Here is a 26,459-nt window from a genome sequence, read left to right on the forward strand (position 1 = left end):
AGGTTGAATGCACCGTTTTCTCCTTCTCCAGGAGCCCACTGAACGAGGACGTGTTCGCGGCGCAGGGGTGCGAGGGCCGCGCCACCACGCCCGACATAGTGCAGCTCAGCGAGCAGATCCACCGTCTGCTGGTGCAGCCGGTGCACACTGGTGGGTCTCAGGGTTACAGCTCGCTGGGTTCCAGCGGGTCACGGGGCTCGCGCCACTCACACCCGCAGCATCTCAGCGCCTCGGCCGCCTCATCCAGCGACAGCAACGGACCCGCCATGGACGACGCCGCGGCTGCAGTTGTGTTACACAAGCCTGTGAGTTTCAAGAGTTTGGGTTCTACTGGTAATCAGGACAGGCGGATTTGATCATTTTTCACTCCCATGCTAGAAAAAAGCCTGGGGGCGGCATGGCTCAGTAGTAGAGTGGTTGTCTCCCAACCGGTAGGTTGTAGATTCGATCCTCGGCCCTTGTGACCATGTCGAAGGATCCTTGAGCAAGACACTAAATCTACATTTGCTCCCAATGGACCTGGCAGCGCCCTGCATGGCAGCAGTCAACCACTGGTGTATGAATATGGGTGAATGTGAGGCTTTGGGGCACCATATGGTGTAGATAAAGCGCTATATAAGAAGCAGTCCATTTTACCAAAGTCCTAGTTAGCCAATTGTGGTTGTTGGTTTTTCCAGATGACTTTCCAGCAGATCTGCAAAGATGTTCACATGGTCAAGACAAACGGGCAGCAGGTGTTCATCGAGTCTCGAAACAGGCCGCCACCAAGAAAAAACACCAGTGCAGGTAATGTTTAAAATAAGACCGTACGGATTAGTAATGGGCAAGTATCGATACTAGATGGGGTGTGAAGCTGTGCTTTTTCTACTTTAGTTGCCACAAGCAGTCTCGGAGCCATCAGCAGCGACCCCATAAGAGGCCTCATCACTGACATGACCAAACCACTGAAAGATTTGGTGCCTGCACCACTTGTCCAGAAAGAGTCCCCACCTGGATATTCCTACCAACAGATCAATTGTCTCGACAGCATCATAAGGTAATCATCAGAACTCCAGTCAGCTTTATTTTCTTACAATCCATACTGACCCTCTTAACCACGCACTGCAGGTACCTGGAGAGCTGCAACATTCCTAATACAGTCAAAAGGAAGTGTGGCTCCTCCTCCTGCACATCAGCTTCCGATGAAGATAAACAGCAGCAGGAAGCCGGCGGGAGCGCCAAAGGTCAACGTCTAGTCTGGATGAATTCCAGCGTGTGTTCATCTGTATCACATTTGTCATTTGCTCCTGCAGGTGCATCAGTTAGCCTGGTAGGCGAACCCCCTCCCCTGCCCCCGCTGACGTTGGCCATGAAGGCGGAGAGCGTGGCCTCCGTCACATCACAGTGTAGCTTCAGTAGCACCATCGTGCACGTGGGAGACAAGAAGCCACCTGAGTCAGGTTTGGAAACACCACAATTGCCAGATATATTAAAGCACAATCGCTAGTGGGGGGCGGGGGGGATATCAAAAAGTATTTGCACAAACGTATTTCCTGTTTGTTTGACAGACATCGTGATGGAAGAAGCCCCAAGCACGCCAACACACCCTCCTCCTAACCTCACTCCAACTGCGCCCTCTAATGGCCCACCTACCATCTCCACTCCTCCCATCCCTCCCCCTCCTCCTCCTCCTCCCATCGCTCCGCCGCCTCAAGCATCGCAGCCAACTCAGCCAGAGAGGGACAGCCGGCACGGCGGGGGCGGCCGGCTGGGATTGACGAAGGAGGTGCTGTCTGCGCACACGCAGCAGGAGGAGCAGGCATTCCTGGACCAATTCAAGGACCTCAGCAAGCTGCGCGTCTTCGATCAGACGGCGTCTTCGACCGTGCGCTGCCACACGCCCACCGCCAACCCTCTGGCGCGAGGTAACTTCCGCGTTCTTAACTTTCACTGGATGAAAACAAAACGATTCGAGCGTCTCCTCATCGTGTGTCTTTTAGGGGTGCGGTGTTCTCGCGACTACCCGGCCGCAGGGGGAGGCTCCAGTCACAGACGTGGGCGTGGAGGTAAAAGACTGAAACACCAGGAGTCGTCTGAGCAGCACAGCTCTCTGGGGCTCACCGGAATGCACCGAGACCCCAGAACCAGACCGGAAGCCGGACCCCTCAACATGCCGCTGGGAGCCCCAACAAATTCCTCCTCTTGGCCGTCTGTTTGCTCTCAGCCCAACATTCCATCGGTTCCGTTTGCACCCGGCATGGTTCCCATCTACCCGGTCTACCCGCCGCTCTCTCAGCCTTTGACTGTCCCAGATCCATCACGTTTCCCCCCTACTCAGATGGTGCCACCCATGATGACCTTGGTTCTCCCCAACTACATGTTCCCTCAAATGGGAGCGCCCATGTCGCAGCAAGGCGCCGCACCCTTGCAGTTTTTCGGTCAAAACTTTAATTACCCCAGCGCCGCCCAAGCCCCGGTCCCGGCAACCGTTTGCAACCCCGTGTCCATTCCTGGCACAGGGGCGGCATCTCGTAGCAGCACCCCCCAGTCCTACACTCAGAACCCTGCTGAGCGCGAGGGTGCACAGTCCCCCCTCTTCCAGTCCCGATGCTCCTCCCCGCTGAATTTGTTGCAGCTGGAGGAGTCACCGAGCAACCGGTTAGAGGGCACCGTGCTGGTGGCCTCACAGCAAACCGCACCCTCCGTGCAGGGGGGCCCCGCTGGGGTGCAGAGCTCAACCAAACCGAGGAACTCTGATGACAACACCAAGGAGAATGAGAACGTAAGTAGTGTTTACTATGGACGTTTACTATGGACGTACTTCAGATTTGTTTTTGTTTTTGTGCGTGTGTCTGTTACATGTCTGTTGCATAAATATGTGGTTTATATATATATATATATATATATATATATATATATATATGCGGTTTCTACATTTAGAATATTAAGGTTATTATAGTTAATAAAGACTACTTAAATAACTAAAAAAAAAAGTCAAAACAAAATATAAACTAACTATAATGGAAAATCCCATACTATTACAATCCTGGAACATATCCCCCACAATCACCGTTCACATGTTTGTTCACCTCATAGGGGGAAGCTAACGAGTCCAACAACGACGCCATGTCAACTTCCAGCGACCTGCTGGACCTGCTGCTGCAGGAAGACTCTCGCTCGGGAACCGGCTCTGCCGCCTCTGGATCCGGGTCATCGGGCACCAGGTCCTCAGGTTCTGGCTCTGGCTCTAATGGATGCTGCTCCTCTGGCACCAGTTAGTAGAGAACCCATATTAACAGTGATTTATTGTTACAGAGTACAAACATGTTCTAATTCTGATCGTCTGACTCTGCGTTCACGTTTTCCTCTTCGTATTTGGTGTCCATCTAGGCAGCAGTCAAGGCAGCCACACCAGCAAATATTTTGGTAGCATTGACTCATTAGAGAACGACCACGGCCGCAAGCAGCCAGCAGGGGGCGGCGGAGGTGACAGTGGCGAGGAGCAGTTCATCAAGTGTGTCCTGCAGGACCCCATTTGGTTGCTGATGGCCAACACAGACGACAAGGTCATGATGACCTACCAACTGCCGATCAGGTACGACCATCAGGCGAAAGGATGGGATTGGCCTCTTGACGGTCATACGCTTTACAGTAGCATCCGGCCACTGTTTAACAGGGACGTGGAGGCGGTGCTTCGTGAGGATCGCGAGGTGCTGAGGAGCATGCAGAAGCATCAGCCTCGCTTCACAGACGAGCAGAAGAGAGAGCTGAGTCAGGTGCACCCCTGGGTGCGCACAGGACGCCTGCCCAGAGCCATCAATATCAATGTGAGTATGCCAACTCCAACCAGACCCTGGTGGGGGACTCAAGTCACATGACTTGGCACTTAAGTCACCATTTTTAGGAAGGCGTGCCCCTCTTTTCTCACTCCTAAGGATAACCAAGCTTTGGCTGAAATGATTATACGATTACGTTTGTAATGACACTTTTAAAATTAAATATATTACTTTATTATGTATAATTATATTATATAATTATATGAAAATGACCTCGGAGTGTCATTAGCTAATATAATATATCCTCCTACTGCCCCCTCATGTGGTCAAGGATAGACACAGCCTTGTAAATCACTCTCAACCACACTCTCAACGCTGACGCCCTCACCAGCCAAGTCCCCGCCCTCTAAAGCCACAGATTCTACAATGTAAAACTTGAGGATGGCTTAACCAAGTAATGACTTGACTCCACTTGCTTGAAATTAATTGGGGACTGGACTTGCTTAATTTGCCAAAGTAATTTAGGACCTGAGATTTGCACATACAACTCAGACGTTTTTTTTCTTTGCTCCTCTCAGGGCTGCGCAGGCTGCAAGTCTCCCACAAGCGTCCCCCACGCCGCCCCCTACGACGTGGAGATCCACGAGATGGAGCTTTGCACCATGGTGAAGACACAAAAGGAGGGCGCCACAAAGGTGAAGAAAAGCTCATCAGAGGTGGCCATGGATGAATGCCCTGCCGAGGAGGAGGAGGAAGACGATGAAGAAGAAGGATGCAAAACACAAGAAACCAGCCAAACGGTGACCGCAGACGAACTAAGAGCGACGCCGGCGGTGGACAACGCTCAGCCGCCACAGTCTGACATGAGTCACTAAGTCAGCGGCCAAAGATGAAAACATAAAGCACTACTTTTTATAACTTTTAATGTGCACCTTCCTGAAGTACACATACAATGACATCATTACACAAGATGCAGGAGGCAGTCGCCATGTTTGAGCACTCAGGTTTGGGACTTCTTGTCTAAAGTAATTCCCGACTGGCGTTTCTGTTGTATGACAACACGTGAGAGACGTCACGGAAGCCACACAATGCGCCTTCCTCGTCCTCCGCTCTCGTAGGTTATATTTATTGAGGTAGGAAGACCCGTCACAAAATAAGGCACCTTTTATGTACAGATAGATGTGCTTCACCAATGTTCCATGTGGTGTTCACCTCTGTGACACGTAGCTATGAATGTCGCCGGGATTAGGCTTCTCTATTGCTCCTAATCATGTCGGCTTGTTGTAAATAAATCGGACGCTAAGTGTACAGTACAGTGAAAGACGGGCTGACTATTTTGTAAAAATGTGTATATTTTTATATGTTCACCTGTTGCGAATTAAGAGTGGACGACGGGCCGAGCTGTATAAAATACAAAAACTTAACTTTAGTGAAGCGGGCCTTGCTTAGGGTAGTAAAGAGCGCTCACGTGTGGTGAAGTGCTTCTTTGCAAGAGGGGGACGCAATCCCGTTCACGTTTTTCCTCTTTGTCCCGCTCCGTGGTGATGTGTTGGTCATGTGATACTCTGCTTCATGGCGTCGCTGCTGTATGCAATAGATGCTTAATTTTTTTGTGTGAAGTTCTTTGTACAAAAAATATATATATACAATAAAATGACTTGAAATGTGATTTACCTTTCCCCCTGTGTTTCCTTACTTTTTCATTTCCAGTTAAATTATCTGCTGGCTATTTCAATTGCATGGTTTGGCATGGACACAAGCAAGTGTCCGGAGCAAGCGAGAAGCTGCTGTACTAAGTGCAAACCTTCTATTGGGCTGTGGTTTCCAGCCACAGCTTAAAAAAAGACAAAAGGAATGCCCTTGTTTGGACTAACTAAGCAGACCAAATCCACTGCATGTGTTTGTATTTCTTTACAATAAAGACAACACGATGCAAGGAAGCTGCGCGCTAACAAATAATGCTCATAATTAGCCCAATTTGGGCTAGTGGCAGTTTTTGGTGTGAGCAATATGTGTGGCTGCATTGCTAGGGTGGCCGGTGTTAAAAATAAAAAATAAAATACTATGGGAAATGGTTTCTTCTAGTTTGTATCAATTCAATCATTGGCGTTTTGCTGCCTTGTCACTATTGGGCCTGACTCAGTTTCACAGCACCTTCAAGACATCACTGCGGCTCAACTGCAGTGCTAGCAAATGAAAGACTTGACTGTAGTGTAGTGTAGTGTAGTAGTAAACACACACACCCAACAGTGGCACTCTGTCCAACACTCACACACACATCTGAAGAAAAGCCATATGCAGCATTACTGTACATGAATGAACCTCCAATATCCTCAGCCATCACATCCTCCTCTCCACCCTCTGCCCTGCTTGTCCCTCCTTCCTGCTCCCCACAGCCGCCGCCGTCTTTCCAAATCTCAGAGGGCAGCGGGATGGAGGTCAGGGTGTGGACCGTGTGTGTGCTTTCCTCGCTGGCGCTGGGATGGACGGCGGCTCAGAGTCAGAGCAACTACACCAGGTGAGTTCTTAACCCTAGTTGATCAACTCCACGCACCGAGAATGTTTTCTTTTTATCGCATTTGCGTATGTGGCAGCCTGGCTTACAAACCCACTTGTGCGCAGGTCAACGACTGTGTGCATGTGCGCGTGGAAGAAATTGCAGGCTACAGCTTTGAGATGATGTGGTTGGCTTGTGAGAAAGGCAATCTACGTGTAATGTTTTTCCAGATCAAACTTCTTTTTGAAATTAACTTTACCATTATTTTTAGACCAGACTATGTTGAAAAATTAGTTGTACCAAAGTCAGAAATGCTCGATTTATTTATTTATTTATTTATTTTTAAGTGATCTCATTTGGAAAGGTCAAAAGTGTCATCAAAGGTCAGGTAGGATCCCCCTTACTGGACTTTGAATATAAACGCACCTGTAAGCGACAGGATACTGCTTGCTACGCTGTGTGACAGGGTTTTAATTCAAATTCCTGTGGGTTGTAAGGGAGGGACTAACTGGCTAAATAGTGGCTTTACTGTACAGCAGCACACCAAACAAAGAGGCTACAAGTGAACAAAAACAAAACAGAATAAAGGAAGGTGCCATTTTGACATTATCAAAACGACTGTTGAATATAATTGTCAAGTTGAAACTCATTTTTACTTTTGTACCAAAGTACGTTTCAGACTCTACATTTTTGTTGCTGAATTAATCTCTTTTAACCGTGGATTGACAGTTTTCCCGGGCCCAGAAAAGCCGAAGCGACGAGCGGCTCTGAAACAGAGACATACTGTGCCACTGTGGTTTTGCAGCGCACATATAAACATTTGCAGGCGCCCAGCCTCGTTAAACTCCGCATTTGAAGTCGCTGCGTTTTGATTGTGGCCTAGCATATGTTTCTTTACGTCCCATCAGGCCCGTCTTCAAGTGCGGGGGCGATCTGGTCGTCGATTCGGGCATCGTGGCCAGCGAGGGCTTCCCTAGTCCTTACAAAGCCAACAGTCAATGCATCTGGTACATCACTGTGAGTCACAAATCTATTTCCATCTCTGATGCAAGGTCACATTGTTGTACGTGTCATACACACCAAACAAGAATGTCACAAAAACTATATCAAGACGATAACTTGAACATTTTCTCGCACCGCAACTATCAAGGATATTATTAGCTTGTCCGCGTGTGTGAGCAATTACTGTAGCTAGCTTGTTTAATGGATAGTTTGACAGTAAACTCCAACTGGAACAGCTTGAAATGTTCATTATCTGCCAAACTGCTCTCAAGTGAAAGCAAAACACAAAAAAAATAATCCATGTCTCAAAATTGATACATCGCTACTAGCGATGCTCTTGAAGAGACTTTATTAGCTCGTCCGCATGTGATATAATACTCTGTGAAATTCTTTGTTTTTTAAAGCAGTTTGACAAACTCCAACTGGTTGTGGCAAGTAACAGCTTGAATCTCCTTCAGAGAATTGCGTGAAAAACACTCATTCACACCATTTGAAAGAACAACAACAAACAAAACAAACAAAACTATTCAGGAGGCCATCAAATATGACAAGGGGAGCCAAGACGCTATGTTATCATATGTAGTTCCGTTTCTTTAACCCACATCACATTATTAAAGCATTGTTTGTCTTTCAAGGTTCCGGAAGGTCACGTGGTCATGCTCTCCTTCCGCCTATTCGACATGGAGGCTGAGCCCACCTGTCGCTACGACTACTTGGATGTCTACAACGGCCACACGCGCCTGGTACAGAAACTGGGCCGCTTCTGCGGGACATTCCGGCCTGGAGCGCTCATCTCCACCTCCAACACCATGATGCTGGATATGGTGTCGGACGAGGCCACGGGGGGGAGAGGCTTTCTGGCCTACTTCCGTGCGGGGAAGCCGCATGTGGAAGGTGTGGTGGCATTTTTGTGGCGGTTCCAAATATATTTCAACTATATGGGCACAACTTGGTGTGGTTTCCCCCCTTTTTCTTTCCACAGAGAATCAATTCTGTGGCGGGCGGTTGACCAAATCCCAGGGATCCGTCCAGACGCCCAACTGGCCCAACTCCAACTACCCAGCAGGCATCAGTTGCTCCTGGTACATCTCGGTCGAGCCGAGCAACGTGAGCAGACTAACACCTTGAGATGCTTTTAGATGTGTTTGTTTCAGACATGAGCCTTCGGACGGCTTACGATATAGGTTAAGGGGCAATCCCAAAAATAATGCCAAGGAAGGACAATGAGATGGCATAAAATGTAAGGAGTCAAAAGTACTGTACGGCACTCTAAAAACTGTAGGGTCAAAAATAGTTATTGTACAAAACAACCAAAAAGCTGGGTTGTTTTTTTAGATAACAATTCAGAAAGTTTACATCAGTGCCTAAACAATACATAATTGCACATATTTAGGTTACTAAATAGTTGCCCATTCTGATTAACAGCTCACGACAACAACATTTAACACGTCACATTTTATGACTATTTAAAACACAGCCCAAGGCATGAGGAAAATTCCAAATAGGTAAGAAACCAAGCAAACAATCTTTAGCTAACCTTTCTGTTGTATCCCTGTGAACATTTTTTTCATGAAAAATAAACGACATTTGAGTTTCACACAAAGTCGAAAGTGAGAACCAAGTTGAAGTATACAGACCCACGTAGGCTACAGTTTGTCAGTTGTCACACACATGCTGTTGAATGGCAACGGTGTTTACTAACAAGTTTGCTAACCAAAATTAACTAATATGCAAGATTTGTGTTGGCATTAAATGATGACACTTACCTGAAGAAGAGGAAAGGCTCCTTCCTGTCAGTGTCATCGATGTCATCTGCCATTTCAAACATACTGGCAGAGCAAGGCTGCGAATGGGGCTTTGTTTTATTTGTCCCAGTCCGACTGCTGCTGCTGTGCGGAAGGAGGTAGATGCCACGGACTAAAAAAAGAAAAAAAAGAAAAAAGAAAAAAAAAAAAAAAAAGAAAGATGCCACGGACTTCCGACTTCCGGGTTTCCCACATCAGCGCCGTTTCCGGCCGCCGCTGCTGGCCGTGTTCCAACACCCAACACCGCCCCCACCCCACCCCCACCGCAATTCCCGCAAAACTGCGCGCTCCCGCCGATGGGCGGTGTTACCTCCCTTGCATGCAAAAGTTCACCTTTTGCATAAATGAAGCCAAACCTCCGACTTTTTTGCTTTGACATTGCGCGATCATTTCAATATGCTTCTGTAGCGCAGGTGACGGAAGTTGACACCGGAAAAAGCAAGGGGGCGTTACAACAATAAAAGTTTGACACCGAAATGTTCGTTTTCATACGGTCTGGTTACTACCTCTTAAGTTAGATATATTTAAAATTCCGTAAATGTAACAAGTCTAAGCGGTATGAAAGCATTTATGTCATGCTGTCGACTCTTGGATTAGTTTTGTTGAGTTCTGCATTCATAGTTCTGTATTAAAAATGTGAAATGAATAAATGAATAAATAAATAAATAAATAAATAAATAAATAAATAAATAAAATACTACTGCTTAAGTCAGAACCGCTGCCGTCGTACCTACTTTCGGTAACCAACACAATGCAAACTCTAAAAATAGTTGGCTCAAAAAAATTTTTTTTACCATAATTAACCAAAAAAGTTCGATCAAGTGAATACCCCACAAAACAAAGCAAAAAGATTTGGTTCTGTGTGGATTCATTATTAATCTAATTTGCCAAAAATTGGGTCGGTTAATTTCTTACCCAATTCAATTAGGTTATTTAATTAACCCATAAAGTTGGGAAACCCACCAAAATTTGTTTGTGGGTTATTCATTTGACCCAACATTCTGGGTTAAATAACTCAAAAAATGGGGCTGGTCCATTCTTGACCCAATTTGACAAATTGTTTACCCAACTTGCTTTTAGAGTGAAATGTAAAAAGCAAACAGAAAAATGAACTCACGTAAAGATACCTGAAAAAAGGACACTAAACAAGTTAGCTTTGTTAGTTTGGCAGCTCCATATGTAAGTTTCCAAATTCTAGGTAGCTGCGGCTAATGCGGTGCTTTGGAGCGCCTGCAGGAAGAGGCAGGAACATACCTGCAAAAAGGGGCCCGTCTCCAGGAGAGATTCTCGCTCCAATGAAAGAGTTCCTTATGAGTGTACGCTCGTGCGTGCCAATAGATTGAAGAATTAGGAAGCAAGGTCGAGAGTGAGGGTAAATGCCCCCCTCTGTATTGCGGCGGTGGGATTCAGGAAAGTAGCACGCCCCAGCAGACTGCTTACTATTTATTTTATGTCACAGTTTGTGTTGGCGTGTCGTCACTTCTTCGCCAGGTGATCGAGGTGAAGTTTGAGAAGCTGGACCTGGAACCAGACACGTACTGTCGCTATGACTACGTGGCTCTGTTCAACGGCGGGGAGAGGGACGACTCGAGGAGAATCGGGAAGTTCTGCGGCGACAGGAAACCCGGGTGAGCTCGAGTTAAAATGACTGAAATTGATCTGCAAAAATACCAAATCATTATAGTAATAGATTTGATCTATGTCTGCCACAGGGCTATTGTGACCAATGGGAATCAGCTCCTCGTCCAGTTTGTGTCCGACCTCAGCGTGACCTCAGATGGCTTCATGGCCCACTATAACAGCGTGCCCCGCGGCGCTCGGTCTCCCACAGCCGGGGGAGACTTCATCCATCGGTCTGAGACCCCCTCCACGACACGGAAGCCAAACAGGCCCATCAAAACAACACCCAAACCTGTCAAGACTACCCCCAAACCTGTCAAAACCACACCCAAAACCACGCCAAAACCCAAAGCCACCCCGAAACCAGCCAAAAAACCAGTTGTGAAGATCCCAATAAAGCCTCCGCCTCGTAAACCCACGACCAAGCCCAAAACAGCTAAACCCACCCCCGGAGCGCCAGTGAAAAAAACAACACCCAAACCCAGAACGAAACCTTCGTCCAAACCCAAAGTCATCAAAGTGGACAAACCGACGCGCAAGCCTGCACCCAAGATCAAACCCACTCCCAAAGCAGCGATCAAACCAGTGAAACCCACACCTAAAAGTAAACCAACAGTCAAATCTACGCCCAAACCTAAAGTCACGCCCAAACCTAAAGTGACACCGAAACCCAAAGTGAACAAGGTGGTCCCAAAGAAGCCAGCAGTGAACAAGAAACGTGAGTTGACGCATCGTCTGCGTGGGCGCGTTTGTTGACGATTGCTTCATTTTCGTGCGTTTATGCCACAGCTTTGCCACTGAACCCTTTGTGTAAACAAGTCTACAAGAGGAAAGGAACTCTGCAGTCCAACTTCTGCCCAAATGACTTCGGTAAGCCACTATGAGCCCTTCCAGACTTGGTCAACGCTACACTAATACAGACTACGCTGTTTCTCCCTTTTAGTGATCGCTGGAAAGGTTACAGATGTGATCCCAGGTCCAAGAGGTTCGGCCACAGTGGAATTGTCTCTCATTAAAGCCTATAAGGCAGGAAAACTGAACATCAGCAAAGAAGGACCAGCCGCGACTGTCAAACTGAACTCGACGTGCAAGAGATCCCCGGGGCTGACCATTGGTATGACAATAAGTGATGAATAAACGGAACCACTTCAACAAATATGAGAATCTTTACTTGGGTATTTAAAAGCTTCAATTGTTTTTGTCTCGTGTTTCTCCCCAGGCCAAAACTACGTGCTCATGGGAAAAGTGGACCCCCAGGGAAAAGGCCTCCTGACCCCGTCCAGCTTCGCCCTCCTGTACAGGCCGGTGCATGTCAAAGCCCTTTCTATCCTGGCGAGCAAAGCATGCTGACATCATAGCCAAGTCAGCCAATCACAAGGCGGGGAAAACACACCACAGACATGAATATGTTCTGCAAAAGAGTCTTATTGCTATACTTTAGACTAAAGCATAAATCTTGATTGTTAACTTTGTATGTAAATTATGTTTTAAGAAACAATAAACTATGTGATACTGTTGTCTGGTCAAAATGTCAAATTATTGTGCTGAATTTGAACAACTTCTTCCATGACGCAACGTAGCCAGACGTCTAATATTTCCAAATCATTTCCTTTACACGGTGAATTCTTTTATTAAACAAAACATCTGACATCATACTTGCAGATGATCATAGTTGTCATTATTTAATGTTGTACAAGACTTCCTGATTCAACAATCAATCAACAATCTTACAGGTTAATTTATTCTTTGAGAATCAAATAATAAAAAAATAAAAAAAAACAAGACATGAAAAAAACCTGAGTTTTTGCATATACACTATCACGGTCACATGACCCTGGGATAGAAAACCGCAAATTTGGCCCAATGTGGATATTTTTCCTTTGAGGGTGTACTCACTTTTTTTGCAATCTGTTTAAAACCCTATAAAGCCTAAACCATGAAATATATTAGAAAAAAACCGATTATTTGTAAATAGAGTATTTATTGGTCATTTTTAACCCCCCAAAAATGTTTTGTTTTGGGGGTTTTTTAAATCAACTTCCATGTATGACTTTTGATTTGTGTCATATTTAATACAGCCGGTCACAAGTCTTTAAATTCGTACATTTATAACTGTCAAAAATATAATAATAAACAGACATCAAACATATTAGTAATTCCAAAAATCAGAAAGAACATTCCTTACTATTAATAAGGTGTCTCTCCTTTCTCAGTTGGGTCGATCTTGCAAGGTCGCTGGGAAAGCCATCAGCTGGAAGATACTGCCCTCTAATGGATTATCCGTGCGATGCATGTGTCAGATCATATACGTCAGGGTTTTAATGGAAAATAAATATTTTACTCATAAAATAGAGGGCACAAAATGTCATATTTAATATGATGCGTTTGGCTTCATAGGGTTAAACATTAGTGGCTACATGTTCAAAGTCCTCACAAAGCAAACAAATAACATTTAAATTTGACAGTCATTTGTCAATTCTTCAGAAAAGATCAAACTGTGATTGATGTAACCAGAACTGAAATCAGTTCACACAGAGAAAAAATAAAAATAAAAAAATATTAAAAATCTGGATGCAACCTCATCAGATGAAAGTTCTGCAGGCTTCTAGATGAAGTCATCGGGGTCGGCGTGGCCGCACAAGTAAAAGCACACCAAGACAAGGAAGCCGACACCCACGGTCAAACCCACCAAGATGTAGACCAGCGTCGTGGTCCAGAAGGCGAACAGGTAGAGATTTTTATCGCAGTAGGGCTCAGCGTTTGTGATGTTCTTGTAGTAGTTGGGCTTGTATATAGAGTAGATCCACACATTACCTAGAGGAAAGAATATGGAATATGTATTTATTTTTCAGCAAACAAGCAAAAATTTAATCTGCATTACAATAAACAATGCTTTGATATTATAAATTAGACGCCACTGTAGTAGAATTTTATGTCCGTAGTAGTAACAAGCAGTTGTTTGCCTCCAAACGCTAAAAAGTTGAGCACTCACCGGCGATGAACCAAATGGCGAGGAACAACGCCAGCAGAGCGTTACAACCCCAGCTGATTCGGCAGAGCGGGTTCGGGGGGCCGTCTTTGGGCTCCCGGGCGCAGGGCAGGAAAATAAGCAGCACCAGCATCATGAAGAAGACGCCCACCACGATCAGGTAAATGGGAATGTAGCGCTGGCGGGGGCAGTCGTCCAGGTGCACTGCGCCTGATGGCACCACGGTCATACCAACAATTCAGATGCAGTTCAGCTTTGACGTCATCTCGGTGGTTCAAGCGTCACTCACCCATTGCGATCTGAGCGATTGGGATGATGCACAACAGCACCTTTATGGCCACTGCGGGGGCATCAAGGAGAACTTTAGGATTGTGACATCACTTAAGCAGGCAGAATTTAAGGGTCTCACCTAGCACAGGTATTGACGGTTGCGGGGCATTGCGGATGAGGCGCACGGGGACACTGTCGGACATGCTGACTATCAAACCTACAGTTGAGGATGAATAACACTAAATTCACATATTCCATTTGATCCCAATTAGTCAATTCTCATCATATTATAACATTTCTATTGACTGTGCTTGGTTATGTGTTGTAACTATGAAACAAGTCATAGACAGCCGTGATATAGAACATGGAAGCAGTCAGACCACATTCCCAGCAGAGCCAGTTTAACCAAAATTACAGGTACAGTCCTATCCTTGTCTGTAGCATTCACCTTGTGAAGTGTAAACTTGTTGATTGTGGGAGCATATTTGTTGACAACATTAACAACTAAATAAGCAACTGTGGGAACAACAACAAGATTTTTAGAGCTATGTTTAATGAATACATTAAAACGTGTGTTTGTTTTTTGCAACAGCACATCATGTCAATTTGCAGTGCATTCAAATAAGCAACGAATAAACAATACAAAACAGGTTTTACTCTTGTCACGGTTCACAACAACACAGCCTCGCCCGTCAACAGAAAGTTTCAATACCACACCCCACTTAAAATGCCAGTATACTATCTTCCGGTTTGTCCCCCAAACGTACAACAATCGCCAATTTTACGCCCCGCGTATCCACGCATGTGAGTCTTTCGTCTTGTTACCTGAGCCGGCACCGACGACCACCTGCAGAGTTCGCGTGGGAAGTTCTCCGCCTTTTCCAATCACCACCGCACTGCGCGCGGCACGCTCGTGTAGTTGGACGTCAACTGGTGACGTCAGCGGGTAGGTTCGCCCGCTGACAGGTGATCGAAAAAAAAATTGTTCGAAAAATGATTCGATTGTTTTTATTTTTTTTTAAATTGTTTTAAACCACACAGCATCAAACTCGAAACGTAAGTAAAAACAAAAAAAGTATTTAAAATCTTAATTTGAACAATATGTTTGTTGAATACAGGCTGTCCCATTATAAAATATAGTGGTATCTATTTTACGGTAATGAATTTAATTATAATTATATGTAATTATGATGATCCACATCAAAGCTCATTTGGGAAATTAGTAAGCCAAAATGTACCGCATTAGAAAAGCACCTTGAGTGAGTGATGACCGATACATGGGAGCCCTGAGAAATTTAGAATGTCAATAAAATTGTTGTAGGAGCTGAACTGGGGCTACTTATATTTCTAATGGGACTGTCTGGTTGTTACAAGGTAAAGTGTCAGGGCTGAATGGGGAGCAAGAGTGTTAAACTTGCATTGCATCATACTAGTGATTTTCTGTGGAGCAAATTCTTAAGATGAGGTCGCTGGTTAAATTTTTTTTTTAAAAGACACTAAAACAAAGCAACTATTCCACCGATTCTATCAAAATGACAGATAGGAGCATCCTTGATGGAGTCATAGTATTATTTATTTGGAGGTCATACATCTTTTTTATACAGTAGTTGAGAAATGACACATGTAAAGAAATCAAATCTTTGGATGGCAGACGTACAATATCATCAAGCATTTGGCATTGGGTGTGACCCTCCTCCATTTCAAAATATTCACATGAAAATGTTCCAGAAGATGGCGCAGTCCTTGTTACCACAGTAAGCCAAACAAGGCTGCTACAAGTCCGTCAGGCAGACGCTCGACGACGTCTCCACACAGACGCGTCCTCCCAAACCCGGACGGCCTCCTCGTAGATCCATCGCGTGGTCTCGACTCTGGTCGGTTGGCGTTGTGTGGAGTCGGGCGCGGCCCAAGATGGAGTCCCACAGCAGGCCTCTGCTCCATATCTGTACACGACACATTGGGAATCAAACCAAAGTGCGCGTGTCAAATGTGTGTCGTCGCTGGAAGATGGCAAACCTCGACTGAGATGTGTGCATCAGGGTATCTCCTGTAAAAGATGGCTCTCAGGTGGAATTCTGGATTTGCGTCAGCTTTAAACACCTGAGACCTGACGGTGGCGCTCTCACAACGGATGATGGCGTAAACATCCGGAGCTGTAGGGAAAAACATCCCATTTAAGAGAGAACTAGGAAACATAAACCTAAAATTCTGTATAAAAGTTTATAAGTAAAGGTTCAAATGTATTTTTAGGTGGTCAATATCGCTAACTTTTTGGTTGGATTGTACGTAGAGTGGCGACTTCAGATACATGTTTAATTTGTTCCGTGACCAAAACACTCAAATCGTCTTTCACCGTTTAAATGAATGAAAATGTCAGTAATCCATTCTATTAAAAAAAACAACAAAAAAAACTAAATTGTTCTAATGTGTATTTACAGACATGGCACCACTGTAGATCTATTTAGAAAAGAGAGAGAGGATCTACCCGTCTGTTTGGGAGGGCAGAGTCCTGTCGCCCTCCGGAGGTGGACTGTGGTCACCACGCTGGGCTGAGGTAAAAAGCAATGGAATAAGGACGGAGACGGCAAGTCCTTCTTCAGTTCCCTGGAGGACAAAAAGTCATTGGCGAAATGTACTGAATTGCAGAGGTTGGGAAGTCACGTGACTTGATTTCAGTCAACTTGATTTTTTACAAGAGCAACTTGGGGTTTGCTCGCAACCAAAAGGTCAAAACAACCCACAAAAGTTTGCCCTTAAAGTTGCAGTGAGTAGAAGTTGGTGCCACCGAGTGGTGAACTAATAGAATGCAACTATTTTGAAGCACGCACACTATGGTGTCTCAGAGAAACCACAGTTCACAAGCCTACCACCAGTTACTACCAATTATTATTTGGAGTGAGTGAGCTAACGTTAGCAAGAGCAAGCTAGCAAGAACTCGCTGGTGTGGCTAACAAGAGCAGTTAATGGAAGAAGATAGAGAAAGCAAAGCGGAAAAATCCCGAATCACGGGGCTCAGTAACAACCAGCTGTAGGCCCCAGCTGCGGAAAGTAAACAGCGATCGATCTATTGGGTCCAACACGAGCTGCAACTATACCACCAGAGGCTAACTATGTTAACAAAGCTCTTCTCCTTCGGGTATCTTTTGCAGAAAGGTAGCAGCGTAACATGTCAGCCTCCATAAGGCGTGGTGTGACCTATGTAATATAATTAGCAACTGGCTATTAGCGATTATATATATTAAAAATCTATGTTGATGTAACAGAACATAGTTTTTTGTAGATTTTTGAAATTAATTGTGTTTTTTTAATGAATGAATTATTAGTTCACCACTAGATGACTAGACTAAATAATACACACAGTCACTTTAAGTGCGCCAGCTTAATTCTAACATATAATTGGAAACATCTTATTTGCACATACGTGCCTTACTCGCACCTCTGCCAAAAGCAAAAGGTGTGCAAAATTCCACACCTGAGTCGGACGTGCGAATGTGAGAAGAGCCGTACGAGGAAGCGTCCGCTGGCTCCTGGCAAATAGGTGGTGGGCAGCACCACGTAGCAACCGGGCGCCAGGGTGGCCTTCAGCGTGATGCTGCGGGAGTCCATGTAGACGGAGCTGGCCGCCTGCTCCACCACACGCTGCACCCGACTGCAGCGGTTCTCCTCCACCTGAAAGTGGAAGAGTGTTTCCTAATATGACATAATATAAGAATACAGTATGTAATAAATACTCCAACGGCTCACCTTGAGTACTTCAAAACCAATTGGCAGGTTGTCTCCTCCGCCATCTTTCCTTCGTATCCTCTGGTCCTCCTGCTGCAGACACATGAGCACCTCCTCCTCATGGCCTCGGACCTCAAACATGAACTGGAGGAGGAAGGTGGAGGACAAGCTTGCGTTTCCAGTTGGTTCACGCATGAAAAATTCAGTGTTGCTTTACTTGTGGATTGTGCAGGAAGGTGTCCTTGTGGTTGATACATCCTCCGCATCGGCTCCTCTTATCCATCTGGACCTCCCAGCCGCCATTCACGTCTTCGTCATCATCGCCGTTTTCCTCACACCTTCCTCTCTGGACCGGATCCTCCTCGCCGCTCCCTCCCGGCTCCTCTTTCCTCCAGCTCAGCATGCAGATGGCTGATGGAGGTCTGCTGGGGCGGGGTGGCGCCGGAGCCCACTCCCCGTAGCGGCGTACCTCTTTCCAGTGGGAGCTGCACCATAGGAGAGACCTCTCCACCAGGCGGCACACCACCACATCCGTGAAGTAGCGGCAGAAGTCCTCAAAGTCCATCCTGGAGGAAGGGCAGCATCCACGTGCACAACCCGCAATATATTTAAGATTAAATTTGTTTGCACATCATTTGTATATATGTACATTACAAAAAATGTACATTAAGACGCTACCAGAACTCGCCAACGTCCCGAACTACAAGTCCCATCTTCTCCCTCGCTGCACGGCTCATCTGCTGCCACTGCTGTGACCTGCACAGAAAAAAATACAATAAATCCCAATCACACTATTTTATGAGCAAGTGAATTGTTGTAAATGTCAGAAAACTGTCAAATTGTCCCTTTAAGGTCAGCAGAGGTTTTTAGTCGGCCCCTTACCGCTGACTCCAGGCACCCGTCCAGTCGGTGGTGCCCCACGGGTTCCTCATGCGCACCAAGAAGAGTCGCGATGTTCCGCTTCCCTGCCAAATTTTCCTCACCGCAGTCACCCCGTAGGCGTGTCCTCGAACCAGACCGCAGTCCATCACTGACTCCACCATCTCGCCTTCAGATGGCTGGCAACCAAGAAAACATTTGAAAAAAAATTGGGCAATTTTATTTCTTTTTCTGATGCTTTGTTCTTGTAAAATTATGACTTCTATTCCTCTAATAGACATTTGCAATTTCTGGAGAAATTGTGTGGGAATGCTCATAAAATAAAATAAAAAATACAGACACGTGGAATGATTAAGAAAGATGTTGAAATATATGGAATGATACTGAATAACATTGTATGATATGTACTGATAAGGATATGGAATGAGCTTTAACAATATGGAATGATGTAGAATGATGATATGGAATGATGTCCTAAATGATATTGAATAATATATTATGGAATGCTGTGGAATGTGTTCATGAAAAACATGTACTAGGCTGGTGAAAAATGTGGAATGATATTGAATGATATGGATGATGTTGGTGGAAAATGTCAAATGTTTGGTATGTGGTAATTTCTGGAATGTTCAAAATGATTCCCAAGGTGAATAGAATGAGCTGAACATTTAGAATTTTTAGAACGACGTGAATCTATTATGTTGAATGTGCCAGTGGGGATTTTTGGGTGAAAAAAGTTGAATTGTGGAAATTTGTGAATGTTGAGAATGAGAAAAGTACATTTGGAATAAAGATTAATTTATTGCAAATTTTGCCTACACCAGCCTATGGTTCGCAGACACCTGGGAATCACTGTACTAATGGAAAATGTCACATTTGATATTGTGTAACTGTTTTTACTGTGTTTTACTATATTTTATAGTGAATGTAATCGAAATACACAACAGAGTGACTCCAGTCTGTCTTCTAAGGAACAATACAAAAGTTGGAGGTGGTGCTCAACTACACCGTATGGTTTGACAATTACCCGTATAGAACATGTGATGAGGGCTTTGTGTTCGTGGGCCTTGGCCAGCATCTGAAAGAGAACCTTCCTCTGGTCGCCGTACATGCTGAGGGTCTCACGGTTCAGGCTGAGAGGCTCCGAAACCCCCCCGGTGAAGTCGATCAGAGCCTCGGCGGTGTTTCCTCCCTCCAAGGCCTCGTAGCAGCCATTGAGCCTGCGAGGACACCCACGGTGAGACAGCATGACAGATTTACATCACCCTATGTCAGGGTATGTGATGTAAACTTCTCTGTGGACGTGGCAGAGTGACTAACTTGGCATAGGCCTTCTCCAGCAGGGCGCTCCAAAACTCTCTGGGCGTGGCCGAGCGACAGAAAAGCAGAACCCCGTCGCTGCTCACGGGCAGCCGGTCGTCCACAACCACGTCCACCCAGCGACCGAAGCGCCAGAAGCGAAAGTGGAAGATCCCGGCGTACAAATTTGGACGCTTGGGGTTCCATTCCTGGTCCACGTGGTCGGGGATGACCTTGGCGGGAGGAATGGGAACGATCACTACGGTTACGTTCTGAGGTTGGATCCCAAAAGCGCAGACACAAATAAGATTTTAACTCTTTATTCGCATAACATCGAGAGGCGTAGAACAAACTTGACTAGACGAGAAACAACTAGAATGCATCGAGAATCACGAGACGCCAAGCCCCATTGGGCTGTGGAGATGCACAGAGGAACCGAGGTAATAATCCGACAAACACACACTTCTCGGTTTGGCTTAAATAGACAGTGAATTGATCGGATTGACTGTGGCTAGACATGTGGTTAAAAGGACTGACATGGAATTATCTGATTGGCTGTTGACCAAGTAAAGAGATTAAAGTTTCTTGACATCACATAGCTCCTGACATCACATAGCTTAAAACCAGTTGGAACTAGATGCCGATTACATCAGTTCAAAACAGACACTTGACCTCACGGTCATGACCCAAACATAACCCTGGCGTGACCCATGTCATGACAACTACAAGCAGAAATACTGACCTACATTTAAAACCTCAACTGTAACACATGCCCCTTGAAATTATATTCATTTATTCCCAACAGTCTGTTCTCTTCATTTTGTAGTGTTTTGCTTGGCTCCACTGCTTGCAGATTGTGATATTAGTTCTTTTGTCCAATCAGATTTCACTCTATGTGTTGCTATGTCGATTTCATCTGTCCATGGCCTTCACAAGTAGTAATACTAGCCCATATAAGTTCCACAATAGAAGCTTTTGGACGTTTTTTTTTTTTTTTTTTTAAACCAATCACCTTCCACAATAACATCAGCATTTTTACAGCCTCTGATTGGTTGGTCAGAGCAAAACTGTTTGACGGTAAAATACGTCTGTGGTGTTTGTCAGGTTGTTTTTTTCTATTTCAGACTTTGTCACACTATTATATAAAAAGTAAACATATATATTCAATACACCTATATTGTATACATATATTTATTGCACGATCGAAAGATAGATAGTACCTTTTTCCACAAGGTTGGCTCAGATGCCAGACAGGAAATGGCAGCCACCATCCAGCAGTTACCCAGACTGCCTTGGTGCAGGTCACGTGTGCTGATGCCGTCAACAAACAAACGCGGGTCCTTGCAGATCTCCTGAGACGGGAAAGATGCAACTGTTCAGACAGTGAAACGGCGCAAAGGAGCTCCCGAAGCGACCCATCTTACCTGCGGCCTCTTCCAGGTCAGCCCTGGCGGCGGCGCCCTCTTGTAGAAGAGCGCCTGGGTGGCGGCGGGGAACACAGGGTCCTTGAAAAGGGCGCCGCGACGGAGGCACGCCCGTCTGAGCTTGTGGTAGTTCTGACCTTGGAAGTCACTCGCTCGCTCTGTCATACTTGTCGTGAACAGGGAACACTTAATTGTCGTTCTTGTATGAATCGACAACACTGCATTTGACCTAAATAAGCAAACTTGTACCTTCGTGGCGACAAAATCACTTCCTCAAAAGATCTAATTCATCCTCCACTTCTTTTCTCAACCTTCAGTCACGCTCCGACTAAACTGGGTCGTTTTTCTGGCTTGCAGGATCCATCTCCACCAGCGTCACATTGAAATGTGTCGGATGCACGTTGCTTCCAGGATGAAGGTGTGAGAGACAGCGTGACCCTCTGTATCTGTATCGCAAGGCAGGCTCTGGGTGTTGGTGACTGCCGTGTAACTCTATCCATCTTCACAAGCACACACACAACAGACAGTCAACACACCAAGGCCACATAACACACTGTTGATCACAGTAACAAGCTACAATTACGTAAGGAACACTTGAGTTTCAGACACTCAAGATGAGCATGTTTAACCTCACTCACCTGTATGTGGACACTTCGACGGCATAATGACTCTTCCAGCAGTCAGTGTGTATATCAATTACTGCTGCCTCTGCTGTTCTAATTTAAGTCATATTCTATCCTGTTTTACAACTCATATTCAGCCTCTTTTCACCTCACTAAGAGCTGCTGTGAACATTGCACAGAATGCTGTATCTTCTTCTGTCTTATCGTTTTTGCTTGTTCTCTGACTTAGTGTGTGTCCCACGCGACTCCCTGGGTATCAGTTTCCATTCAGGGCTTGTTTGTGTGTGCGTTGCCCACTGACACATGAGAAAAGGAAGGCATGACACTTAACTGCTTCACTGCCAAATATAAAGCCAACCAGAAACCTGCACCAAAAGTCAAGATGATGAAATCGAGAAAAAAAAAATGTATGCAAGTGTGAATTTTAGTATGAATACTTTTTTTCTATATGTGCTCTGAGTGTGGTTAGTGACCAGTGCAGGTCACCAATATAACAACCCCAAAATAGAAACAATTACAATAGGAGGTCAAATATTAAATAATCATTAGAAGTCATTCAAAAACAACTTTTGACTACAAACAGCAACAAAATTTGACAACAAATTAAATCATTCAGTACGTTTGCTATGACATTATTATATCATCAAATATATCACAAATGTAGGCTATTTTGTTCGACTGTACACCAAAGCAGTAATCATTAAACAACACTAGGTGGCGATAATTTGCTGTTACAGTGTGCAAATCGTCGTGAACAGAAAGGAGAGAAGAAATCTGCTCAAATTTGTAAGCATGCGCAGTTCCACCCTCGGTGCCGATGTGGCTCTGGGATAAGTAGTCCGCGAGTGGATGCTGCGCTGTCATTTCTGAAACAACTATGATGAAACTTGTCACTGTAGCAGTGTTTTTTTCCCTTCATTTCTACACTTTTGTTCGAACAGCCGATGACGCGAGACTACCGAATAAATGTGAAGGTGAGAAGTTGCAGAATCTTTAGCCAGCTACCGCTGAGTGGCGGTATTATACTCTGATCATCCAAAAATGTCGCACGAGTAGTTCAATGTATGAAAACATCATTCTGTGCGTGCTTCAGTGTGCAAGTTTCTCACCGTTGAGCTCCAGGAAGCCCTGCAGAGAAGCGGCCGCTCCAAGGAAGTCCTGGAGGTGGGAGAAGTGCTGGACACCGGCAAGAGAAGAAAAACTATCAAGTACAACACCTCGTACGTCCAATCTTGCACTTCAAAAATGTGAACACTGCAACATACTGAAGACAGATCAATATCACTATTAAATGCCTTTGAGGAACATCTTGGAAATGTCACAGAATAATGAAACATTGAGATCTGGAACATTTTAACAAATTGTAGTACAATGGATAAGTTACTTTAAACGTGTTTCCTTCATTGCTTTTTTTCCAGGGAGACCCGTCTGATGGAGGCCATCGACAACATATGTGAGCGCATCCTGCAGTATAGTGTTCATGCCGAGCGGCCGGGCAGCCTGCGCTACTCCAAGGTCACCTGGCTGTCACTTCCCGAGAACCCTGGTTCCAATATGTGCACTTACTCGTTTTCTTGCTAATTGTGTGTGATGGTGCACATCTCCCAGTGACACCTTTCTCATGTGCTGCAGGGTTCCAGCCAGACCATGACCACACTGAAAAACTTGGTCCACAAAGGTGTCAAGGTGGAATTGGGCCTGCCCTATGATCTGTGGGACGAGCCCTCCGTGGAGGTGACAGACATGAAGAAACAGGTATAAATCTAAACACAAGGTGCCCATAAATCTTTTGGCAATTTATTAAAAAAGCAAATAAATAGCTAAACAAAAAAAAAAGAAAAAAAAAAGAGAGATTTTCCATTTAACTTCATTGCATTAAGTATCATAGATCATATGCCATTAATAATTCATATTGGTCAAGCTCCTCATGTTTATTGTTTAATTACCTGCAAGCAGTCATTAATATACAAGCTTGCTGACAGGGTGGACGATAATTGGGTGGATGTGCTTAGCGGCATTGCTAAGAGCCTAAGATGACCAACAACAGGATGGACAAATGCTACTGTTAGAATTGTTGAAAGGGTGGACATGACAGAGTGGACATTTTTTTTTTAATATTACCATTACTGACAGGGTGGAAAGTAAAGGGATGGACATTTTTAACTAATGTTAACATTACTGATAAATTGAACAATGAAGGAATAGTTATTTGTGGCTAATTTTAGCATAGCTGACTGGGTGGACAGTAATGAGATTGACATTTTTAATTAATGTTACTGCCAATGTGGACAATGATGGGACAGACATTTGTGGCTAATGTTAGCATCACTTAGAAAGTGGACAATGATGGTATGGATATTTGTGGCTAATTTTAGCATTGCTGATGGACATGACAGATGGGATACTTTTGCTAATAGCATTGCTGACAGGGTTGACAAAAATGAGATGGACATTTTTAACTAACGTTAGCATTGGTGAGAAGGTGGAAAAAGATGTGATGGAGATTTGTAGCAAATATCGACATTGCTGAAATGGTGGCCATGACAGAGTGGACATTGTTTTGCTAATATTAGCATTGCTGGCTGGGTGGACATGAACGGTATGGACATTTTTAACTAATGTTAGCATGACTGAGTAGGTAGACAATGATTAAATGGGCATTTGTGGCTAATGTTAGCATTGCTGACAAGGCGGATATGACAGGATGGACATTTTTGGCTGATGTTAGCATTGATGTGTGTGGAAATGTTCTACTTTTTTTTAGCTTTACTGACAGCATCAACCTTTCTTGCTAATGTTAGCCGGCTGTAGGGAGTGGACAATGCCCGAGTGGGCATTTAATGAGCATATGTTGGACTTTGACTTGGTAGTGATTTTGACCCTAAGACCTTAAACCGTGTGTGCTACCAAGTTTTTGACTTCCCAGTGAGCATTTGCCCCCCCCCGTCCAACCCGCCCTTTCCGCCCCCTCAGTGCGAGACCATGTTGGAGCAATACGAGGAAGTGGTAGAGGCTTGGTACTTTCACCATCAGGACCAGAAGCTGGAGGACTTTCTGTGCGAGACGCATGTCCTCGGAGCGGGCGAGAGAGGTCGGACACCCCTTATGACCAAAGGTTCCATCTCTTCCGTCTGTGCTCATGTGTGTTTTCTCCCGTGCAGAATGTCTCAAGGAGGTGTGGAAGGGAGACCCGGGGACCAGCGGAGGCGTAGTGGAAGACAGCACAAAGACCACGAGACTTGCTGGCGAACTTTGACCTGCAGAACAGTGGAGTGATGTTGAAATGAAACACATGTCACACATATATTTTGTGCAGGCTCCGCCCCCTGATTGAAGGATGACGTGCTCCCTCAACCATTTAATAATGTCTTTTTAACCTTTTTTTGGCTCATGTATATAGTTGACACACACAAATGCAGTATGTACAGTTTTTACAGCTGAAATAAATTCTTTCAAAAAGAAAAATCATGGCGGTTTTATTGTTTATTTTTGTAAGAAAGTAGCTCCTTGGGTCTTTTTAGTGTTTTTTTCTCCCCCATTTATTAAACGCCACACTAGTAATAACACAAACAGCCACAGGAGGGCGCTACAAGCCAACATACAGAATCAAAGGCGTTCATAAATCATGATAGACTATAGATAGACATAAATCCACAAGGCAAAATAGGCACACCAAATTTGTAAAGATGAGAAAAATAATACATTTAATATCTTTTTAAAATTTTAAGGTACATAAAATAGAAGTCATAATTCCAGTGCGATTTTAAGATGCAGAGTAAGGTGCATGAAATCCCTAAAATCAGTAGTAGTCATGTATAATTATTACCTTACATTTATAACAATAGTGGTTGGTTTAATTGTGAGCTAGTATGCAAAAAGTAGGCTACATCTCAATGTATGTATTAATATGAATTAGGCCTACTTCACCTCAATTTCCATTGAAGTCTTTTTTTTTTTTTTTACCCAAATTCTTGAATACGTCTAATCTAGAATTACAAATAATACATTTCTATAGCCTACGCTTTTCTTTCCCCGCTGCAGCAATAAACCCAAATCACACGATAAATAGTTTGATGATGACATCTGAAGAGCATGCTGATCGATTTGTTATGGTTTTGCTCGCTCCTTGCTGCAGGCTACAAAGTCTGGCAAACACGAGGCACGTACCTGTCAAGAAGTATCTTGACGTCTGAACAAAACTCCAACTTGTGACGTTTGAGTGAAACCCTCCCGCATTGTGATTGTTTGTGTTGGGTCATTATTGCACTTGTCCTGCATCCAAGTATAGCATTGGTTAAGTGCACCGCGACTGGCAGACACGCACATGCGTGAAGGCGAAGACGAAAAAAAAAGAAGAAGAAGCACACCTGGGGAAACATTCCTCCAGGGGAGCCATCAATCAGTTTTATGGCTTTCACGGGGAGAAACTTAACGCTCCAATCAAGTGTTCCCTCCCGACCTCTACCTTCCATTTCCATCTGTATCAGCTTTGCTTCACATCTGACAACCATCTTAGTGCAGGCCAGCCAATTAGCTTCCAATTCCACTGAGGGCTAATTGGAGCAAAAAGCGA

At 44.8% G+C, this 26,459-nt stretch overlaps 6 protein-coding genes across 11 annotated transcripts in view; 3 read left to right on the forward strand and 3 right to left on the reverse strand.

Moving 5' to 3' along the window:
• The window catches only part of per1b (period circadian clock 1b), a 12,550-nt gene extending 7,126 nt beyond the window's left edge, over positions 1 to 5,424 (forward strand). Inside the window, exons 10-20 of one of the 2 annotated variants that reach the window (XM_077501338.1) lie at positions 32 to 305; positions 678 to 786; positions 874 to 1,036; positions 1,108 to 1,223; positions 1,293 to 1,439; positions 1,548 to 1,904; positions 1,980 to 2,761; positions 3,076 to 3,253; positions 3,370 to 3,574; positions 3,656 to 3,806; positions 4,334 to 5,424. In XM_077501338.1, coding sequence (XP_077357464.1) covers positions 32 to 305; positions 678 to 786; positions 874 to 1,036; positions 1,108 to 1,223; positions 1,293 to 1,439; positions 1,548 to 1,904; positions 1,980 to 2,761; positions 3,076 to 3,253; positions 3,370 to 3,574; positions 3,656 to 3,806; positions 4,334 to 4,630 — 2,779 coding nt within the window. In that variant the 3' untranslated portion in view covers positions 4,631 to 5,424. Of the gene's footprint in view, positions 1 to 31; positions 306 to 677; positions 787 to 873; positions 1,037 to 1,107; positions 1,440 to 1,547; positions 1,905 to 1,979; positions 2,762 to 3,075; positions 3,254 to 3,369; positions 3,575 to 3,655; positions 3,807 to 4,333 lie in introns of both variants that reach the window. The other variant, XM_077501337.1, reaches the window with a different exon arrangement.
• rell1 (RELT like 1) overlaps positions 1 to 9,190 on the reverse strand; it is a 25,409-nt gene extending 16,219 nt beyond the window's left edge. For all 4 annotated transcript variants that reach the window (XM_077501340.1, XM_077501341.1, XM_077501344.1 and 1 more), the window contains exon 1: positions 9,021 to 9,190. In XM_077501340.1, coding sequence (XP_077357466.1) covers positions 9,021 to 9,066 — 46 coding nt within the window. In that variant the 5' untranslated portion in view covers positions 9,067 to 9,190. The remainder of the gene's footprint in view (positions 1 to 9,020) is intronic.
• pcolceb (procollagen C-endopeptidase enhancer b) lies at positions 5,537 to 12,196 on the forward strand. The gene is made up of 9 exons (XM_077501339.1): positions 5,537 to 6,273; positions 7,161 to 7,269; positions 7,890 to 8,148; positions 8,237 to 8,361; positions 10,551 to 10,687; positions 10,772 to 11,397; positions 11,469 to 11,549; positions 11,623 to 11,793; positions 11,899 to 12,196. Exons 1-9 carry the CDS (start codon positions 6,068 to 6,070, stop codon positions 12,027 to 12,029), a joined length of 1,845 nt encoding a protein of 614 aa, XP_077357465.1. The 5' UTR covers positions 5,537 to 6,067; the 3' UTR covers positions 12,030 to 12,196.
• An 832-nt stretch (positions 12,197 to 13,028) lies between these two features.
• On the reverse strand, positions 13,029 to 14,871 carry LOC144003711 (transmembrane protein 272). The gene is made up of 5 exons (XM_077500225.1): positions 14,764 to 14,871; positions 14,078 to 14,155; positions 13,958 to 14,008; positions 13,672 to 13,878; positions 13,029 to 13,493 (listed from the first exon to the last, which is right to left on the reverse strand). The coding sequence occupies exons 2-5, from the start codon at positions 14,139 to 14,141 to the stop codon at positions 13,285 to 13,287; spliced, it is 531 nt and encodes a 176-aa protein (XP_077356351.1). The 5' UTR covers positions 14,142 to 14,155; positions 14,764 to 14,871; the 3' UTR covers positions 13,029 to 13,284.
• A 622-nt stretch (positions 14,872 to 15,493) lies between these two features.
• Positions 15,494 to 22,305, reverse strand: LOC144003709 (calpain-5). Of its 2 annotated transcripts, XM_077500222.1 has the most exons (14): positions 21,902 to 22,305; positions 21,513 to 21,763; positions 21,264 to 21,429; positions 21,060 to 21,191; positions 19,861 to 20,072; positions 19,568 to 19,760; positions 18,544 to 18,719; positions 18,340 to 18,417; positions 17,879 to 18,227; positions 17,683 to 17,805; positions 17,411 to 17,607; positions 16,424 to 16,542; positions 15,955 to 16,091; positions 15,494 to 15,881 (listed from the first exon to the last, which is right to left on the reverse strand). In XM_077500222.1, the coding sequence occupies exons 3-14, from the start codon at positions 21,426 to 21,428 to the stop codon at positions 15,711 to 15,713; spliced, it is 2,052 nt and encodes a 683-aa protein (XP_077356348.1). In that variant the 5' UTR covers position 21,429; positions 21,513 to 21,763; positions 21,902 to 22,305; the 3' UTR covers positions 15,494 to 15,710. The 2 variants fall into 2 exon arrangements, with proteins under 2 accessions (XP_077356348.1, XP_077356349.1); XM_077500223.1 differs by lacking the exon at positions 21,902 to 22,305 and having other exon boundaries at positions 21,513 to 21,812.
• Positions 22,073 to 25,351, forward strand: cnpy4 (canopy FGF signaling regulator 4). Its single transcript, XM_077500224.1, has 6 exons — positions 22,073 to 22,860; positions 22,980 to 23,106; positions 23,305 to 23,401; positions 23,519 to 23,641; positions 24,860 to 24,977; positions 25,048 to 25,351. The coding sequence occupies exons 1-6, from the start codon at positions 22,764 to 22,766 to the stop codon at positions 25,140 to 25,142; spliced, it is 657 nt and encodes a 218-aa protein (XP_077356350.1). The 5' UTR covers positions 22,073 to 22,763; the 3' UTR covers positions 25,143 to 25,351.
• Positions 25,352 to 26,459: the final 1,108 nt, after the last annotated feature.

Source organism: Festucalex cinctus, chromosome 16, assembly GCF_051991245.1.
Source record: "Festucalex cinctus isolate MCC-2025b chromosome 16, RoL_Fcin_1.0, whole genome shotgun sequence".
NCBI lineage: Eukaryota > Metazoa > Chordata > Actinopteri > Syngnathiformes > Syngnathidae > Festucalex > Festucalex cinctus.

Coding starts and splice junctions, on each gene's coding strand:
- pcolceb (XM_077501339.1), top strand. CDS start 6,068: ATGAATGAACCTCCAATATCCTCAGCCATCACATCCTCCTCTCCACCC. Junction 8,149..8,236: donor GGGGAAGCCGCATGTGGAAG/GTGTGGTGGCAT, acceptor TTCTTTCCACAG/AGAATCAATTCTGTGGCGGG. Junction 8,362..10,550: donor TCTCGGTCGAGCCGAGCAAC/GTGAGCAGACTA, acceptor CTTCTTCGCCAG/GTGATCGAGGTGAAGTTTGA.
- LOC144003711 (XM_077500225.1), bottom strand. CDS start 14,141: ATGTCCGACAGTGTCCCCGTGCGCCTCATCCGCAATGCCCCGCAACCG. Junction 14,009..14,077: donor ACCGTCAATACCTGTGCTAG/GTGAGACCCTTA, acceptor ATGCCCCCGCAG/TGGCCATAAAGGTGCTGTTG. Junction 13,494..13,671: donor CGCCATTTGGTTCATCGCCG/GTGAGTGCTCAA, acceptor TCTTTCCTCTAG/GTAATGTGTGGATCTACTCT.
- LOC144003709 (XM_077500222.1), bottom strand. CDS start 21,428: ATGACAGAGCGAGCGAGTGACTTCCAAGGTCAGAACTACCACAAGCTC. Junction 21,192..21,263: donor TGACCTGGAAGAGGCCGCAG/GTAAGATGGGTC, acceptor TTCCCGTCTCAG/GAGATCTGCAAGGACCCGCG. Junction 18,720..19,567: donor TCATCACATGTTCTATACGG/GTAATTGTCAAA, acceptor CTTGGTTGCCAG/CCATCTGAAGGCGAGATGGT.
- cnpy4 (XM_077500224.1), top strand. CDS start 22,764: ATGATGAAACTTGTCACTGTAGCAGTGTTTTTTTCCCTTCATTTCTAC. Junction 23,107..23,304: donor ACTATCAAGTACAACACCTC/GTACGTCCAATC, acceptor CTTTTTTTCCAG/GGAGACCCGTCTGATGGAGG. Junction 23,402..23,518: donor GCAGCCTGCGCTACTCCAAG/GTCACCTGGCTG, acceptor CATGTGCTGCAG/GGTTCCAGCCAGACCATGAC.